This window comes from Lycorma delicatula, chromosome 1 (genome assembly GCF_047948215.1).
Source record: "Lycorma delicatula isolate Av1 chromosome 1, ASM4794821v1, whole genome shotgun sequence".
NCBI classification, from domain to species: Eukaryota; Metazoa; Arthropoda; class Insecta; order Hemiptera; family Fulgoridae; genus Lycorma; species Lycorma delicatula.
The window spans coordinates 213,864,967-213,883,344 of NC_134455.1; the positions used below are offsets into that span (position 1 = coordinate 213,864,967).

General features: G+C 30.3%; 1 protein-coding gene across 2 annotated transcripts in view; it reads left to right on the plus strand.

Moving 5' to 3' along the window:
• Positions 1 to 18,378, plus strand: part of LOC142328259 (mitogen-activated protein kinase kinase kinase 7-like) — a 109,634-nt gene that overhangs the window by 77,291 nt on the left and 13,965 nt on the right. For both annotated transcript variants that reach the window (XM_075371929.1, XM_075371939.1), the window contains exon 10: positions 16,315 to 16,433. In XM_075371929.1, coding sequence (XP_075228044.1) covers positions 16,315 to 16,433 — 119 coding nt within the window. The remainder of the gene's footprint in view (positions 1 to 16,314; positions 16,434 to 18,378) is intronic.

Consider the following 18,378-nt stretch of genomic DNA (forward strand, 5'->3'; position numbering starts at 1 on the left):
AAATTAAAATTCAAGGTTGCGTTTGGAGTTTTCTTTGATATCAGATTGAATGGGTACCTCAATGTTAAACATTTTTAATCAACATTGTTAATCGTATGCTGTATCTTATTTTTAAGATAATAAATATTATAATTATTTAAATGGGAAATACTGAAAGAAGAAAGATCTTCAATATTGGCCATGGTGAGAGTAATATTTGATTTACTATTAAATGTTATTTTTATTAAAATAAGTTATTCACTTTTTATTTATTAGTTAGTATTCACTAATTAATTAAAATTTGTTTAAAGTAACTAATAGTGAATGTTCAAGCAAGATTAACATTTAAATAAACAAAATTTTTTTATAAAATTTCCTCTCTTATCGTCATGTAATAGGCCTGTTACATCATCCAAAAGTTAATCTGCTTCTTCCATCTTTTCTTGGGTTGTCCCAAACTTTGCCATCTGCTTGACTTGTAATCAAAGACTCTTCTCAACAATTACAATGTTTGTACCTCCTAAGTGATCTGTGCATTGTTTCTGGTGGTATTCTTTAACTTTTTCATTCAAATTATAGATCTTAAGTACCTTACTTATTTCAACAATTTCCTTCAAGTCTGCTCTTGTGTATCCTGCTTCTGACCTTGAAAATCTCATTTCAGCAGCAATTTAGACATTTGTCCTGTTATCATCGTCTATGTTTTGCTACCAAACAGACCAGGAATTGCCATTACTTTATAAAATTTCATTATCATATATTTTCAAACCGTTTTCCTCTAGTCCTTTTAATAGTGCCATTCATTTAATTAAATCTTTCAATCTTTTCACTTATATCCACCTCTCCCATGTAGGATATTTTGCAGCCAAGAAACTTGAAACGTCTTACTAGCCACAATCCTCTAAAAGCCTTAACTTTAGTTTCATCTTGGGAAATATGCAAATTATACATTCTAACCACTTTTGCCAAATCATAGAGAGACTTTTGAACTCTACCCTCGCTTCCTCATTATTGGATATAATGATTTTGTCATCAGCAAATAACACTATCATAACTTTGTTTGGTATCTCCATGTCCAGACTATACATGTTTACATTTAAAATCTAACAACTTTGTCAGTGTATAAGTTAAATAGATTAACAGTGCAGCCTTGATGCAAACCCTGTTTTATTTGTACAGATTTCCTTTTATTTCCAGCCATACATCCTTGAATTCTTGTACAAATGTTTTACTATGTTAATCAAATGTAGTGAAATACCTCATTGTTATAATTTATTGAACATTGATTCTCTGTTTACCACGTCAAATGTCTTAATATAGTCCACAAAAATCATATGTGTCTCTTTGTTAAATTCTCTATTATCTGTTTTAGGATGAAGATGTTGCCTATACAGGACAACATCATTGTCTCTATTAGCAGTCTTATTCTGGCTTTTATTTTAATCTTATTTTGATGTAATCCTTTTTACTGCTTCGAATATCCTCATCAGTGGCTGTCTCAATTATAGCTTTTATATGCCCTTATTCTACATCTACATCATCAGTCTGCTGATAGAACTTATTCCAGATATCTAAACGCCTTCTATATAAGTATTTAATTGAGTCCTTGTGTAGCAAATGTATGTGCCACAAGTATTCCATATTAAAACACTTCATCCTGTAGGTATTTTCACTTTAACCCATCATTTCATAGCAACTAACATATAATGGTTACTACAGCCTCGAAAAACCTGTACATCGTTGAATAGTTTCCTTGTGTTTTCATTCACAACAAAATAATTTATTGTGCTCTTCTTGCTGCCCAGGTGAACTTGTGTATAATTCTATTTTGAAATACGTTTTCATAACCATCATACTATTGTAGGAAGCAAAGTCATGAAGTGTTCAACCATTTACATACTGTATTCTCTCATTATGTATATAGACACAATTCACCTCACCAACAGTCTGTTCCCAACTCTGGCATTCCAATCCCAATGATGTGATCATAATAAAAGGAGAATAATAATATCTGTAGTGTCATAAAAATCTATTGTTTCTTCTTCCCAAACTTCTTCTGGCGGATAAATACATATGAACATTAAATAACATTTCTTTATGTTACATCCTTTTTTTTCTTTTTATTTATCCTACGGAATGTACGGTATTACTTCAGAAGATGAACGAGGATAAAATGTATGAATGTAAATGAAGTGTAGTCTTGTACAGTCTCAGTCGACTGTTCCTGAGATGTGTGGTTTGAAATCCAACCACCTAAGAACTCCAAATATCCACAATCTAGTATTCAAATCCAAATAAAAATAACTGCCTTTACTAGGATTTGAACCTTAGAATTCTCGTCTTCAAAAAAAATAAGCTGATTTGTGATGACAAATTCACCACTAGACCAATCATCACAAATTGAAGATGAGCTACTTGAGGTCTGGCAGGTGCTCTGGGACCAGGGGACAAAGGGTTGCTAAACCCATCGCCTTATTGGCAACATTAGAAGTTGGTACAGGAGAACACATGGCTCACTGGGATACAGTTTAACACAGTTCCTGGAGGTTACAAATCATCCCTTCACAGATTTGGCCTAAATTATGCGGACCTGTGCCCTGATTGTGATGAACAGGAGACTCCATATCACATCCGTTTTTGTTGTCTACAGTTTGGAGGTGAGCGTGAGGAGATGCTGGATGCTTAAGCCTGGAAGACATGTTCTGTCCCAAAGATATGCAGGGCATCATGTTAAAGGGAGCCAGTGAATGGTCGGCATTAGAAAACTTTGTCAAGATGGTACTAGACAAGTTACACGCCTGTGAAGAGTCCCATGTGAGAATAAGATGTCGAAGGGTGCCAGGCCGGACAGGCTCGTCCAAGAGGGCCCCCCCAAGCATGTGGGGGTCATCATGGCGCAGTGAGGTCACGCGCTTATTGCATACTGGCATCTGATGCTGTTACTCTCCTCTTTTCGACGCAATGCTTTGTAGAGTGGTTCTAGGAAGGTGGGATGAAAAAAAAGACCAACCTGGTGGGTTATATCTAACTTTCACTATTCTCTCATTAACCCACATGTTTGAGCATATGCTGTTTTTCCACTTATTGAAGTATATTGCCACATATGATAAGGCTCTTTTGCTATATTTTGCTTTTTCACTATATTTAACTATATTCATTTATATCGTTTGATCATTTTTGATTTTTCTTTGTTTCCATAATCATGGCTTAATCAATTTGTTTTTTCTCCAGGATTCCAATCAGTTCTTCTTCTTTCCCAACAAGGGGTCGTGCATTCTGTGTGCTGATTTGAAAATTTTCCGATAATCCAAAAATCCTTTATTTTCCATTTCTGTTTTAATTCTTGTTTTCTAGTTCAGTTATTTTTTCTTTCTGTATTATTTTTAGTAAGTTATATGTCCCTGAACGGGTAACCGACCCAGTTGTAGGTAAGGCTAATGACAGGACTGCTACCTCAAAGCTTGAAGCCTTGCTCTGGTTTTCATTCGGCAACCCACCTCCTGTTCTTCCACCCTCTCTGCTGTAAAGAGTATTCTTTTCTGCCTTCAAGGTCATTGACTGGGTTCACTGGTTTTTTGTCCACCCTGAGTATTCTATTTCTTCAGTACCTTCTCCAACCAAATTTGTGAACATACCCAATCGCCAGAGGCGGCGCCCTATAACACGTCCAGTAAATGCCATGGGTAATAATAAAATTTATTTTTATTATTAATAGAGCAATCTTTTTTCTGTAGCACCATCAACATTACTCACATGATTAGGTATGTTACTCACATGCATGAGATTTGTGTACCTGGAAGCATTGTATGAACATCTTTGCTGCTAGGGGTATAGAGTTCAGTATAGTGCAGTATGTTGATGGTTATCAGTACTCACACAAAGTCAGAGGTTAAATAACACAATGAAAAATTTTATTTTGGTTTTCTTGTTTTAAAATATTTGTGCTTATTATTGTAATACCTAAATTCTATTTTATGAAGTTTTTTTTAATTTGTTCAGCATTGATAAGACCAAGGTTTTATTCATACACTCTTTGTTAGCTGTCTTGTTTTTAATTGTGCATAGTTTGTTAACTATCTGTTGCATTGTTTATGCTAACAACACAAAAAAAAATTACCATGGGTGTAAGTATATATGAATAAGTTTATGAATCGTAACTTTTATCAGATGAGATTTTGCTGTATACAGCTTATTAACGTTTGATATTTTTATGCTTTAGTTTTTTTTAATCCTTGTATTTACATGAACTATTGTTTGATTATTAAAGCTTAAATTATATGAAGCATCTTAATTTTGGCAGTTAAACAAATTTAATGATGATTATTTGTTTACTATAAAGTAGTACATTAATTCTTATAATAGTGTATATTTTAAAAATCTCTTTTTGATGTTAAAAAAAAAATAATGTGATGTAGTTTTACCTTTGTTGTTTATAAACATAAGCATTTGAGGAATGAGAATTTTTTTAAGAGTTATTTTATTCTTTGAAATGTAACGATTATTATTATTAGCTTAAATGCTATAAATAATTTAAGAAGTTTAAATTATTTGCTAATTTATAGTATAAAAAGTATGATTTGATTGAATTGAGTGAGAAAGGAATAAAACTGTGTTAAAAAGATAGTAAATAAATGAGAGAAAGATACTGAAAGAAGAATAGAGAAAGAATAAGTGAATTGTTAGAGGATGGGTAAGAAGGAAAGAGTTAGGTGGCTGTTCCAATTTGAGCAGCTGAGTCAGAACCCAGATTTAGTTGGTTCCGGAACTCCCTCGATCATGTGTGAGCTCAAGTGCTGCTCCCTGTTGATATCAACTGACGGAGTATTAAACCATAAACATTACTGTTTTAAGAGTATGTTAGTTTATTTTTAATACATATATATATTTTTATTAACACTTTATATTTTATTATTATTATTATAACAATTATTTTATTAAAAATGTGTATGTGTGAGAAAAGGGGATGGAGAGATTAACTAGTTTTGTATTACAGTTTCCCCAAATTATCATTTTAGTAGAATAAATGTGAAAAATAATGTATTAAGCTCTGTTTTTTTTTTTTTTTTTTTTTTTGTTTTTTTAGCATTTATTGCGACCTGCCAGAATCATCAGATATTTAATTAACATGCAAATAATTATTTTGTGCTGTTGTCTTTGTCCATTGATTGTGCAATAACATTGCAAGAAGTCATAGCTTAGTAGCCATGTACTTAAAATTTTAATTCATCACTAAAATGACTATTCATCGGTAATTAAGTCATAAATTCTGTCACTGACAGGCATGGTAAAAATAATCAAATATAGTTTAAGGAAAATTTATTCTTAAAAATTTTTATTCTAAGAAAAGTATTCCTGTTTATTGTATTCTTTTTGAATATGTTCCCCAAATGAGGATTAGTGATAATTTTGTATCACTTCCTGAGTGAGCATGCTGTTGCATCACTGACACGGAATATAATTTCAAACTCTTTAGCCATAAATTTCTTTTCCAGTTAACACTCCTTCATATTAACATTAGTTCTATTTATTTCAGTATTATTAATATTAGATCCTTATTTATTTTCTTTTATTGTATGGGTGTTTGATAATTGTTTATCAGCATTGAAATATTTTGCTTCTGAAGTATAAACAGAAGTAATTTGCAAACAATATTACAAAAATTTATCAAAATTTTTAAAAACTTGCCTTATACTTTTTAGTCATTCTTTAATCAAATTATTATCATACATTGCATGAGTTTAATTAGTAATAGGTTAATTTCAAAAGATAACATCATGTATTGAAATTTCTAATATATTTATAAAATATCGAACAAATTTTCAACCAAACATTTACTACACAAAGTAACAAAATAGTGAGGTTTTTATTTCATTTACTTAGTTAAGTATCACAATTTTTGACAAACATTTTTATGAGTTTTTATAAAAGATTTCTCATTCGATCCATCTCTGATAATACATCATTATTGCAAGGTTTTCTTCCTGGTAATTTGGAGTTGTACACTTTTTTGTCATTTTTTATGTCAAACAGCTATCGGATTTGTCATCTGCGACCCAAGAAACCCCGTATAGCTGTTCTGCAGATTTTGGCATGTTTTACACCCGCACCCTTAATTTACCCCCGTAAGCGGGATGTTTGCAAAAGTAATGGTGCAATATTGTATTGTCACCCGACCTTAGTATCTGTGCAAAATTTCATCAATCGTCAATGTCAGGAAGTATGTTAAATTAAGGATGCAAGATTTTAGAACATGAAGATAAACGTTAGAGAAATGCCACAGATTAGTGTTGGCAATCTATTGCTATTCAAGTTTAAATTAACAGTATTATCTTGTTCCAGATTATAAATTGTAATACTATTCATAAACAAATTATATAAAATTACTTCCTGTAGCAGTATTTTATTATCAATTATAGGTAGTGCATTCTTTTTATATTTTTTATTTTGTTAGCTCCGATTAACTTTTTAAAAATTCTTAAGTGTAAAATATTAAACATTTCTCTGATAAGTCAGAAACTTACTTAGACCATCAAACGTTTTAAATTATTTTTTTAAACATTAACAAAGAAAACATTTGTGAAAGTTACCGATTGAATTGATTGATATCTATTAATTAATAATTTTTTTTCTGCCTGTAAACTGAATATATTCTTCCTTGACCTCCTTAAACTTGACTATATGCTTTAATAGAGTAAATAGATTTAATTTTGTTGTTAATGCTAACATATTAATGTTTTAGGCCTTTTATATTACTTATTTGTTTTGGTTGATTGCAATTAGGCATTCCAACTAATTAAACTATCTTTGATTCAAAGTTTAGTTCAATCTGGGGTAAAAAATTATGATTAATTTTATATTACTGATATCAAAATTATCATTTGGTAAAAGAATATTAATTATTGTATTATTTTCAATTAAATTACAGAGTCAAAAAATAAAAGAATAAAATGTTTTGTCTCTCACATTTTATATATATATATATATATATATATATATATATACTCACACAAAGGTATGACACTAGTAATACTTTAAAAAAGGGAATTACATAATGCATATAATTACTTGTGGTCTAACTTGAAAACAAAACAAATTTCAGTCCTAAGAAAATCTGTTTATATTTTAAACTCAAGTAATTATATGCATTATGTAATTCCCTTTTTTAAAGTATTACTAGTGTCATACCTTTGTATTGCACACTGCTGTAAAGGATGTTTTTGTTAGTAAACTTACACATTCAGTTCATTTACTTCATTTATTTTGAAAAATTAATAGATTTCATTAGTGCGATGCAGTCAGCCCAAGTACTTTTTTTTACATTGATATAAGGCTGGTATCCAGCTTTGTTTACACAAAACTTACTCTAAAAAATTTCTGACTTTATTTTCAGACTAAAAATAAAGTCTGAAACTTTACTTTCAGACTTTATTTTTGTGAGATGAAAGTAAGTTCAAAGAGAAATTTTATTTGATAGTTTTTGTAATCGAAAACCAGTAAGCTGTAGAAATTTTTGTTCACATTTGGTTGTTTAAATAATAACTCCAGAAAGGCCCATCCACTCATAAAACTCTACACTTATTTTATCACTATGTTGTTGGAGTTAAAAAATGAAATAAATTTGCCTAGATTTTCCTAAACAATGGAAAACTCTCTCTCCCTTCTATCTCAACGGTGTGAGAAAATTCTTTATTTGGCAATGCCTCATCCTTGCTATATCCAAATAGTAGATTATTTGACCTTAGCCAAATAAACAGTCTGTTAGGCTGGCTAAAATTCTGTTATACGCCTGATTTTTTTTTGCTTTAATGATTATTTGTTTACCGATGAATGTATTTATTTATTTTCAAGTGCCGCATAACATTTATCATTACTGCAAAATTGATTGAAGTACAATCTTACCACGCATAAAAGTAAATTGACAGTGAAATAACGCTGCATGTTTACGTCAAAAATAAAGCTACTTAACCGATATTAGAAAAACTAGTAGTCGTATAATCCAGATTCCTTCATTAAATTATTCCACTAAATAGTACTCTGTTAATCAAATTTTTTAAATGTAACTACAAAAATTTATATTTTGGTGTTTCAATTATATTAAGGAAGCGTAGTACTGTACTCTCATATAACAGGAGTCCCCATCAACCTATCAAATGCCGTTAATTAGTTAATAATTTGTAGTACTTACGTATTAGCCCGTCGACCATAACAATAATGATCCTGTAACTTTGAAACTACTTCAAAGTTACGGGATCACTAATATATTTTACATATTAAAAATATATATCAATAATCTAACCAAACTTAACCTACACTCACTAACCTCGACTAATTAACACTAATGTTTTGATTATTTAGATAATAATAATTACTGAATTTATTATTATTTAAATACGCATCACATTACTGTATTAATTAATCAAAGTTAGGGAGCGTAGGTTAAGTTTGGTTAAATTATATCCTATCCTACTAAACGACATTGTGTGTGTGTGCGTGCCCGCGCGCGCCACACATTTTATTCTTAATAATTGTTAGAGGATTTTTTCTAATTATTCATTTGTGTAGTAAGGATTTCCATAAGGAAAAAATACTCTTCTCATAAAAATAGTTAATTATTAAAGTTAAGAAATTATAGTAATGTAATAATCATTTCTTATCTTTATCATAAAAAAGACTGTTTTGAGCAATCTGCCTGTAGTAATTAGAACTAAATAAATAAGTAGAAGTGAATTTCCTAGAGCCCCATTTATATACTTAAATGTTTATAAAATTTATTTCATCTCTTTCTTTAAATAACTATTCTTCTTTTGTTCATTTTATTTTTACTATTTTTAAGTTATCGATGTTAGATTTTAGATATTAAAAATTTTTATTCTTAATTATAATAGTAATATAATTTATACGTAATAGTTTTTAGACCGTAAAAGAAATAACAAATTTTACAGCTGAAAGTACAGTTCTTTTGTATTGCCATAAACGACATATATTAAACTGGTGGGTATGGATTAATGTTGTTTTGCTTTCATTACAGATTACTCATTTGTGCTGTTAGTTGGTGACATGTATAACTATTTATCATGCTTGTAAATATCCTTAATTGCACTGTATTTGTACTCCAGTACAAATAAAACCATTAGCACATAATCATTACATGTTAGCCAGGTCAATTACTGACAGCATCCTCTACCTTCTTATAATTTGTTTTTTATGAATCATTAAAAAAATGAAAAATAATTTTTTATGAATATTCGATAAACTTTCTAGTTTTATTAATGATTGAAGAATGCACGTATAGTTTTTATGTTAAGGTCTGATGTTCTGGCATTTTGTGAAATAGTTTAAAATAAGTAAATAGAAATTTTGTTTTGCGTAGCCAGTCAATAGAGCTGAATGTACCAATCTTATATACTTTAATAGAACAAAACAGTACATTTATTGATGTTTATTTTGTTAGTTTTACTTCTGTTTTATTGGCAGACTTATATTGCCTCTTGATCTGCATTAATCTTTATTTCCATATTCTCATTTTCATTTTATATTCTTTTTTATTCTTACTTAATTTTTATTTTCATACATTCTCACTTATTTCTATTCTATTCTAATCAGTATAGTTCTCTGTACAAATTTCACACTCTACGCTCTCATTTACCATTAATTTATTAATCCTTATCGCCTTAATATACTGTTTGTAAAATTTTAACTGCTGAAGCCAGACATTGTTCCAAATTTCTCTCTTAGTTTATTACAAAATATCATGGTTTTATAAATTTTAAACCGGTTTGATTTTAACATTCGTCTACAACTATTTACTTAAAAACCTCCTCACTTATAACATTACATTCTAGAAATACTCATTTTGGCAGTACCATACAGCTGATAATTTTATCATTTTTTTTCTTATGTATTCCTAAATCTCTTATTGATATAAGATCATGTAACAAAAGATAAAGCCTGGATTTATAACTATATGAATCTCATTACTGTAATGACATTAAAAAAAATGTAACTTCATAATAAAGAAAAAAGGAGATTGATTTTTGTTCACTTTTATATAGATAATATGATACATGAAATGTATTTTTTTGCTAGGGTTAAAACCGACTAGAATTTGTTTGGGAAGGGAATAAGTTTAAAAATGTGGAATGTCCAGTTAAAAATTCCAGAATATTCCTGGTGATCAACAAATATTTGCTGTATTTTATCAGTCTCTCCTTCAACCTCACAAAAAAAGAAGCTACTGGTTACATACTCCCCTTCAGAAATAACTCTCTTACATAAATAATTATTGTAGTGTATAGTAATTATATAATTATACATTTAATTTTGGCACATTTAGTGCCTAATTAATTTTTCTTAAGAAAGAAGCCAATAAGAAAAGAAGTTTTTTATGTGTCAGTTTGATAATAAATTCAAGCTGATAGAGTTCATAAGGGAAAATAAAAATTGAATTTTTTTTGAAACTGGAATAGTATGTTACACTTAAATTTAATATCATTGTTTACAACTTGTAGTTGTAACGTTTTTTTGTACACATTAATCTCTTACTCTTATTCGCAGTTCACAAACACTATTTTGACCTGATTTTTTTTTTTTAAGTGTAAATTTGTCAGAACCTAATCAGTGATAATTAACATTCAGTTAATGTATCTTTTGCTTAATTATCATCTTTTGATTGATAAAAATGGAAGTCTCTTTCTGCTTCTTGAAATATATATAACAATCAACAGTCATTTGCAAGTAAATGATTTACTAGGTTTTTAATGATTTATTATTAATAGAATCTGTCTTAGATATTTGATATATCCCTTAACAAGGTTAGTTACATCGTTTTTTTTTGAAATTACTTTGCGATTCAGTATCAGTTATTATCGGCTGTACCTTTTTTTGTATTTTCTGTTGAAACTGTTTGTATTTTGCTGTTGGCATTTTGCCATGAGCATTTAAAATTTTTTAATTTTTTTTTAATCTGCAGTTGAATGTCAGATTTTGTGAGCAAGAGGGTAAGAACATGTTAGTTACTGCCGCGATACATAGTAGTTCATGTCAACCACATCTCCTGATGAAGGATGACTTGTCATTAGTAACTGATCCTTGGCCGGGCTTATTCACTGGTTGGCTTCCTACCAATTTTAGTGTACTTTTCAGCTGGCTGAGTTTCATACTGGCCTTGTTTTACTTATATCTGTTTTTAGATAATTTTTTAACGTAATTGTAAACATAATGTGCTCTGTTAATTCGCTTTGAATTTTTTTTTTATTTGTATATTTTTTTATTATGATTATTTTTATGAATTTAATGACTGAACTTTATGAAATTCAGTTGGTAACGAATGACTGTTGTGTTTAAATAATACATTAAGCTATTTTGACGAATGTGTGTTGTTAATGAGAAAAAATTATTTATTTATTAAAATTGTAAATATTTATAACGATGGCTACATGATTCTCAGGTAATGTTGCTTAATATAAATGTTAATAATAAGCACATTCTGTAAGTGCATGTTTATAAGCAGGATTGGTGTTCCCCACCTTCTAGAAAACAGTATGTTGCATATGTGTTTTATGAATTTTGATTTACCCTTTTCGACTATTGTCCATTTTCAAGGGATGCAGTAGTTAGTGTGAATGAAAAGGATAGCTCTTACTTGTTGAGAGGTGTTTGAATACATTTTGGACAAATTCATGTCCAGCCTCAAGCCATTCATTTCTGAACTATTAACGTAACTCAGCTTGGAATGAGATACCATCTCAAACTTTCAGGCGTAAAAATAAAAGTAAAAAATCTATGGAAACGAGTTAGTTTGCCAAAAATACAGTAGTTTCAATCACATTTATTTGTTTTTAGAAAAGAATGTTTCCATGATTAGACTTATTCTTTGAAATAGAATGAAAATTTTTCACTGCTATTCTTTTAGAGATAAATTTTTAATTTGATGTTTTAATGACATCAAAAATTGAGGTGGTTTCTCAGCTTGTATAAGGTATGATTGGAAAGTTTTAAGACTGGACGTGTAATTTCAACATGACAGTACAAACAGGGTATTGAGATGGATCTCCTTCAAATTAATAATCCCCTTCTGACTGAACACATTGACTCCAAAAGTGGAAACACCACTTTTGGTATCATTCTTGTAAATTTTCTTTCTTAAAAGTGTTAAGAACCCTCTCTGTACTTGCCTAATATCTTCAATTGAGTCAAATCGGTTCCCTTTCAGGGAAAATATCAATTTAGGAAACAGTAGTCAGAAGGGGCTAAATCAGGGGAATAGGATGCAGTGGAAGCACAGGAATTTGGAATTTGGCCAAAAAATATGCGATCAAGAATGCACGATGAGCTGGTACATTGCAGTGGTGGAAGACCCAGTTTCTGTCTCACCAGTACGCAAAACTTTTCTTCTGCACATTTTCGTGCAAACATTGGACACTTTTATAGTACTCCTGGTTGACTTTCTTCCCCCAGGGGCAAATTCAAAATGCACGCTACCTGTAGAATCAAAGAAAACACCAATATTGTCTTCACATTCGACTGACTTCATTGTGCATTTTTCAGTCGTGATGAATTTGGTTGGACCCTTCCACTGCGTTGATTGCACAATCATTGCAGTGGAAGGGTCCAAATTTTTGTTTCTGGGTCATACTCAGAAACCCATGATTCATAGCTTATAATTGCCTTATTTCACAAATCTGGGTCTGTTTCAGCCCAACTAATGAGTTCTTGGAACTTTTCAGATCATTGTTGTTTCTGCTGGACTGATAACAATCTTGGAATGAATGTTGTGGACAGTAGTTGCATGTTCAAATCTTTGGTTAAAAAAATTGATTGACCTTTTTTTTTTCAACCTTGTTTAAACACCCCCAACATCCCTGGCCTCTGCCGTTAAGCTATGCGCAGGAATGTCGGAGTGTCATGGCAGTCGACTGCCTTCTTCTTCGTCGTGGCATCCCATCGGGGTCCTCTCAGTTTCATCAAGATGCAGTAGCCCTCCCTTCTGGACGACCACTACATCCCTCCACTGAGAGGCTACCCTTCCTGTCCCTACTCTATGTTGCCGGCTACGCCTTGCGCGCAGCCGGCAAACCGCCGGGTCCCCCTCTTATACCTTGAGAGTCCCAGTTGTCATCATCAGAGGTACTCCGATCCGTCCACTTTTGCATGTGTACGGACCAAAGCATCCTAGACATCCAGGCTGCCTCCCTGTCCCTACACGGTGACCACGATTTGCAAAATTGATTGACCTGTGTAGAAACTTAAACTCAGTCTATCAGCCGCCACCCTAATTGTAAGTCTATGGTCAGAGCGCACTAAATCACAAACGTTCTTAATGTTTTTGTTGGATTTTGAAGTGGGAAGGCCACTTCAAAGTGGGCCGGCCGGGAGTCATCTCTGACTGATTCGTGGCCTATTTGAATTGCTGAACAAGATAAAAACATTTGACCAGGTCAGACATTTATCCCTCAAATCTGTTTAAAGAGTTACAAGTCTCTGAAGCTGATTCCCTGGTTTTTAAACAAAACTTAATGCATACTCATTATTCTATTTTTCATCCATTTTGCGAAATCAGTAATCTGGTGAGAACTGAAAACAAGTCTTTACTAACCTGGATGCCACTCTACTGAACAAAGATATCATGGTGATCTTTTTTGAGGATGTTTCAAGGACAAAACAAGCTTCTGTTTCACACATGTTGACAAACCTACTTTCTCCTGTTGAATAGCGGCAGCACCCATCTTAAAACTTTCCAATCACACCTCATATTGTTTAATATATTAAAACGAACTTAATTTACCCGTTTTCAAGGCTTGAAAAAAGTCATTTTATTTATTTTAGAGCTTTATTTAAAAAAAATTAATCCTTGAATATTAAACATTTGAAATAAATGTTTAACATTTAAAAAGTAAGTGAGTTTTTAAACTTAAGTTTTCTTTTACTTAAACAGAATGTTTCTTCTTCATCTCCACTGAATAGGAACAGATTTTCTAGCTGATCTGAATCTCCACTAGGTACACCTGTAGTATCACTAGTAGTTTCTTCGGACATAAATGTCTGCATTCTTTGCAATACTGTTAGATTTTATAAAAAAAAATATTTTCAAAGTCAGATCAGAAGGGTTTGTTTTAGGGGCTCTTTTAGCCCAGTTTCTTCACTAAAGATGTATTCTGCATTAATGAGTGTGCTGCAATTTTGGAGCTTGTTCTACCTATACATACTCCATTTAATTCAAAAAGGATAAACTCTGTGATTCTAAGAACTTAAAAACCCATGGTAGTGGTCAGGAAGCCATACTAGTTGTATACATCTACAGTCATGTCTCCATTTTTATTTCCTACAGCTGCAGCAAAGTTGATTTTTAATGATGGTTTTTGTTATTCAACAGCACCAACAAGCTCTTGAATTTATGAAATGTTTGCTGTCTTAAATCTTTTATTTTAATAAACCCACCTAATCATATAATAAACTCTTCAGGCAAGATATTCCTGTTATACATTATTCTTATTGTGGAAAACATAATTGTTTGCATTTACTTGTATTTACATAGTTTCTTCATCATGGCTAGAATGATTTACACAGTGATCAAATAAATTATAAGCAAAAGAGTGCTTACAAAACGTTGTATGCCAATTTTAAGCAAACAGCAGGCCTAACAACTGATTGCAGTGCTGAAAGCTTATGAACAGTGTTAGTTGTTTGTGCATACAGTCTTTGGAAATGAGATATTAAACAAAAAGAATTAATCTTTACAGAGTAGTCTGTAATTAAATATAGTGAAATATTTTAATCATTTTAAAAATAAATTGTATTGCATAATGAAGAAATAAATAAGAATGTATGAAATGGGACCCTATATTAGAGATAGTGCGCATTGTGTTTCTAAACAACATACCCCTTTTTCAAAGTAGTTTTTTATAAGTGGTAAATATTCTGTTTAGTAAAATGTGTAGTCAGTTACTTTTAAGATAATTACAATGCAGCAAGAGTTTTCATAATATTGTTTGATGTTGTATAATAGAACCTGCTATCAGTTCAATGTTCCCGTAATAACAATAACTGGTCCCTTTTTATTTGCATGATGTAGTTCAATATAATTTATTATTTCTGAAGACATTTTGGTGTAGTAAAAATCCAGTTATAAAATCACAATTGTTTACTTTATATATATATATATATATATATATATATATATATATATATATATAAAATTTTCTGATAAGAGGTTCATTTTCCATTTCTGTGTTATATGTGCCATTTACATTCTTTTTGAATGTGTGAAGAGTACATTTTTTGAAGCTTATGCGTTCTTCCTCACTTCTATTCAATAAATACCAAGAGCATTCTTCATGAATGTGTGAGAAAGTAACTGCATTCACTTACACTTTGGTATGTATTCGTTATTTTATAATCAAAATAATTAAGCAGTGGTAAATGTAGAGTGCTAATTAAAATATTTAATCTTTTTTTTTTACCGTTGTGGTTAATTAAAAATGATTAATACAGTACTTGTTTTTGAGTTTTGATGGACTAGACAAATCTGATTACTCTGCCTCTAATATAAAATGAATCTGTATAGTTACTCATGTACAAAAAACTCAAGATTTGCATTTATAATGAGACTAAACACAATGAACTTAATATTTCAATAATGAACATTGGCCTCGCTATAAAATTATTTTTAAACGGAAGCTGTAACCAACAACTTAAAAAATTGAAGGAAACATTAACTTTATAAACTGACAAACTAGGAAATTCTTATGAAATGCATAGGAAAAACATATTTGCATTACTTATATCTTTATCAAGATTATAAACTGCTTTTCTGTTATAGTATTGCATCAGTCTTATTTTACAGTTTTAGGAGTTGAATGTAGTGGCATTTTTATTATTCATGCCATTTGAAATTTATAAAAAATAAATTTTTGTTTCAGCAGTAGAAGATCTGTGTTCAATAATACCAGAGTTCCCCCTTTAAAATCTGCAGTTATTGTCCCCAATATTCTCACAGATTTATTATTAAACTAATTTTTTTAATGACTACTGGACAGCACTAAAACTCTTGTCCATTGTTTATCAGGTCCTTTTGCTGTTCAGTAGTTAATTGAATGGTTTCACTGATTCTGAAAAGTTTCAAGAAACAAAACAAAATTATTTAAGTAATGTTGATTAATGGTAGCCGCAAAAAAAAAGTATTTCTGAAAAGACTTATTGTGGTCAAAGAGCAAATTTAAGACAGGTGCAGCTCACATTTATCCATGATACTGAACTTTCATGAAGACTTTGATGCACCTGATCTATATAATGTATATTTATTTACTAATATTGTAAAATATATTTCTTTTTTTTTAGGTGAGAGTGTCCCTGAAGAATTGGATAACATCTACCTCATGCTGGACTCACAGTACCATCCAGTTCCTCCTGACACATCATGTCAACAGTCTATGGAGATCTTTGAAGAGCATAAACATGTAATCTTTTTGCAATTTATATGTTGTACTTATTTATTTATGATTGATAGTTTTACTGCTGAAATCAGTGCATTAAATTGTCACCAAAAGGCTGAAATTTATAGTATAAATTTTATTTGTGTTCGTTGTAAATAAAGCTGTTGAATACTTTCATAACTATAAAAAATAACATTCTATATTTCATACACAAGCTTCAACCTTATGTTATACATTATTCCTTAAAAAAGACAGTTTTTACAAATTAAATCAGTCTTAATAAATAAATAGAATTATCATAATAAATAAATATACCAACATTTTCTTTAAACTCTGGAAACATTCAGTTGATTTGAATGATTTGTTTTATATGTAAGGTGCTCTGATGTAGTTGCTTTGAAAGGATTTTATATACAGATTCATAGCACATTTGCTTAAATAATAATGAAGTCATCCAGCTAACATCATTACTAGGTAAATAGTAAAGCTTAAACCAAAACCATATTGTATTTTGCAGGATTATTTTTCATGTCAGATTTTTATTACATGAATATGGTTTAGTGACTAAATCGTATTCTGTAAGATATAGCTACATAGTTTCATATTTATAAATTTAAAAAATGTAATATATAATAAAATATAATATAAATATAATTTAGAAAATAATATAATTTATTTTGGTATTGATTTCTCAAAATTGGGTAAATTGTTTTTCAAATATCACAAGATTTTTTTTAATAAAAATTAGTTATGACATCAATTGTCATGAAAATTAGCCAATTTGGAAACAGCACCATACATACATTGTCTTTCTTTTTCTGTTTAGCCTCCAGAACTACCATAAGTTATTACTTCAGAAGATGAATGAGGATATATATGAATGTAGATGAAGTGTAGTCTTGTACAGTCTCAGGTCAACTATTCCTGAGATGTGTAGTTAATTGAAACCCAACCACCAAAGAACACCATTATCCACAATGTAGTATTCAAATCTGTATAAAAGTAACTGCCTTTACTAGGATTTGAACCTTAGAACTCTCAACTTCAAAATCAGCTGATTTGCATTGATGAGTTCATCACTAGACCAACCCGCAGTGGATTCATACCCACCTTTTGTTTAATTCCATTGTCTGCCAGAAATTAGTCCCATTGTCTAATTTCAGTATTAGACAATTAATAATAATAATTAATACAATAATACAATTAATTAATACAATAATAATTTTGCTATTATTGTATTAATTTCAGTATATCCCATCGGCTTCAGTATTTTATCTTGTTTCTCTGTCTTCAGTTACAGACTATTTCCTGAGTTATTCCAGTCATCTGGTGTAATGTAAAAGATTGTGTAAATTTATCATGGTTTTTCATTTATTAGAATTGAGAAATCCAGTTTCAGTGATTAGAAAGTTTAGGCGATTGAAAAATTGTAAATATAGATCATAAATGTGTGTACTGCGTTTATAATCTAAGCTGTATGTAAATTGCTAAGAATGAGTTGCTTTTATTTTTATTTTTTTCACTATAAACTTGAATTTAATAAAATACTAATACATGAGCTCATATTTGTAGTTTGCGCCCGTTTTCAATGTGATCCCATTATTTTAATTCTTTCTTTCGGTGTGATATATCAGGTAATGTGTGTATTGCAAAAATTGATGTAATCTAACTTTCAAAATGGGCTTAATATATTATGGACAAGTTAAACTTTTGGAATCTATTATATCAGTTGTTTTAAAGGGAAAGTTTAGTCCGCTGGAAAATGGAGATAAAAAATAATTTTTTGCATTTACTTGATCATGATGAATTATTTAGAAAAGTAGTCTCTTGGAAAAAAATTAAACCTGTTTTACTGTCCATAAAACCTTTTTAATTTACACACTGAGGATGAATTAAAACAAAAATTTTAATTAATAAAAATCAAATTTGAAACAGTTTTATTTTTAATTTCAAACAGAGATTACAGGAA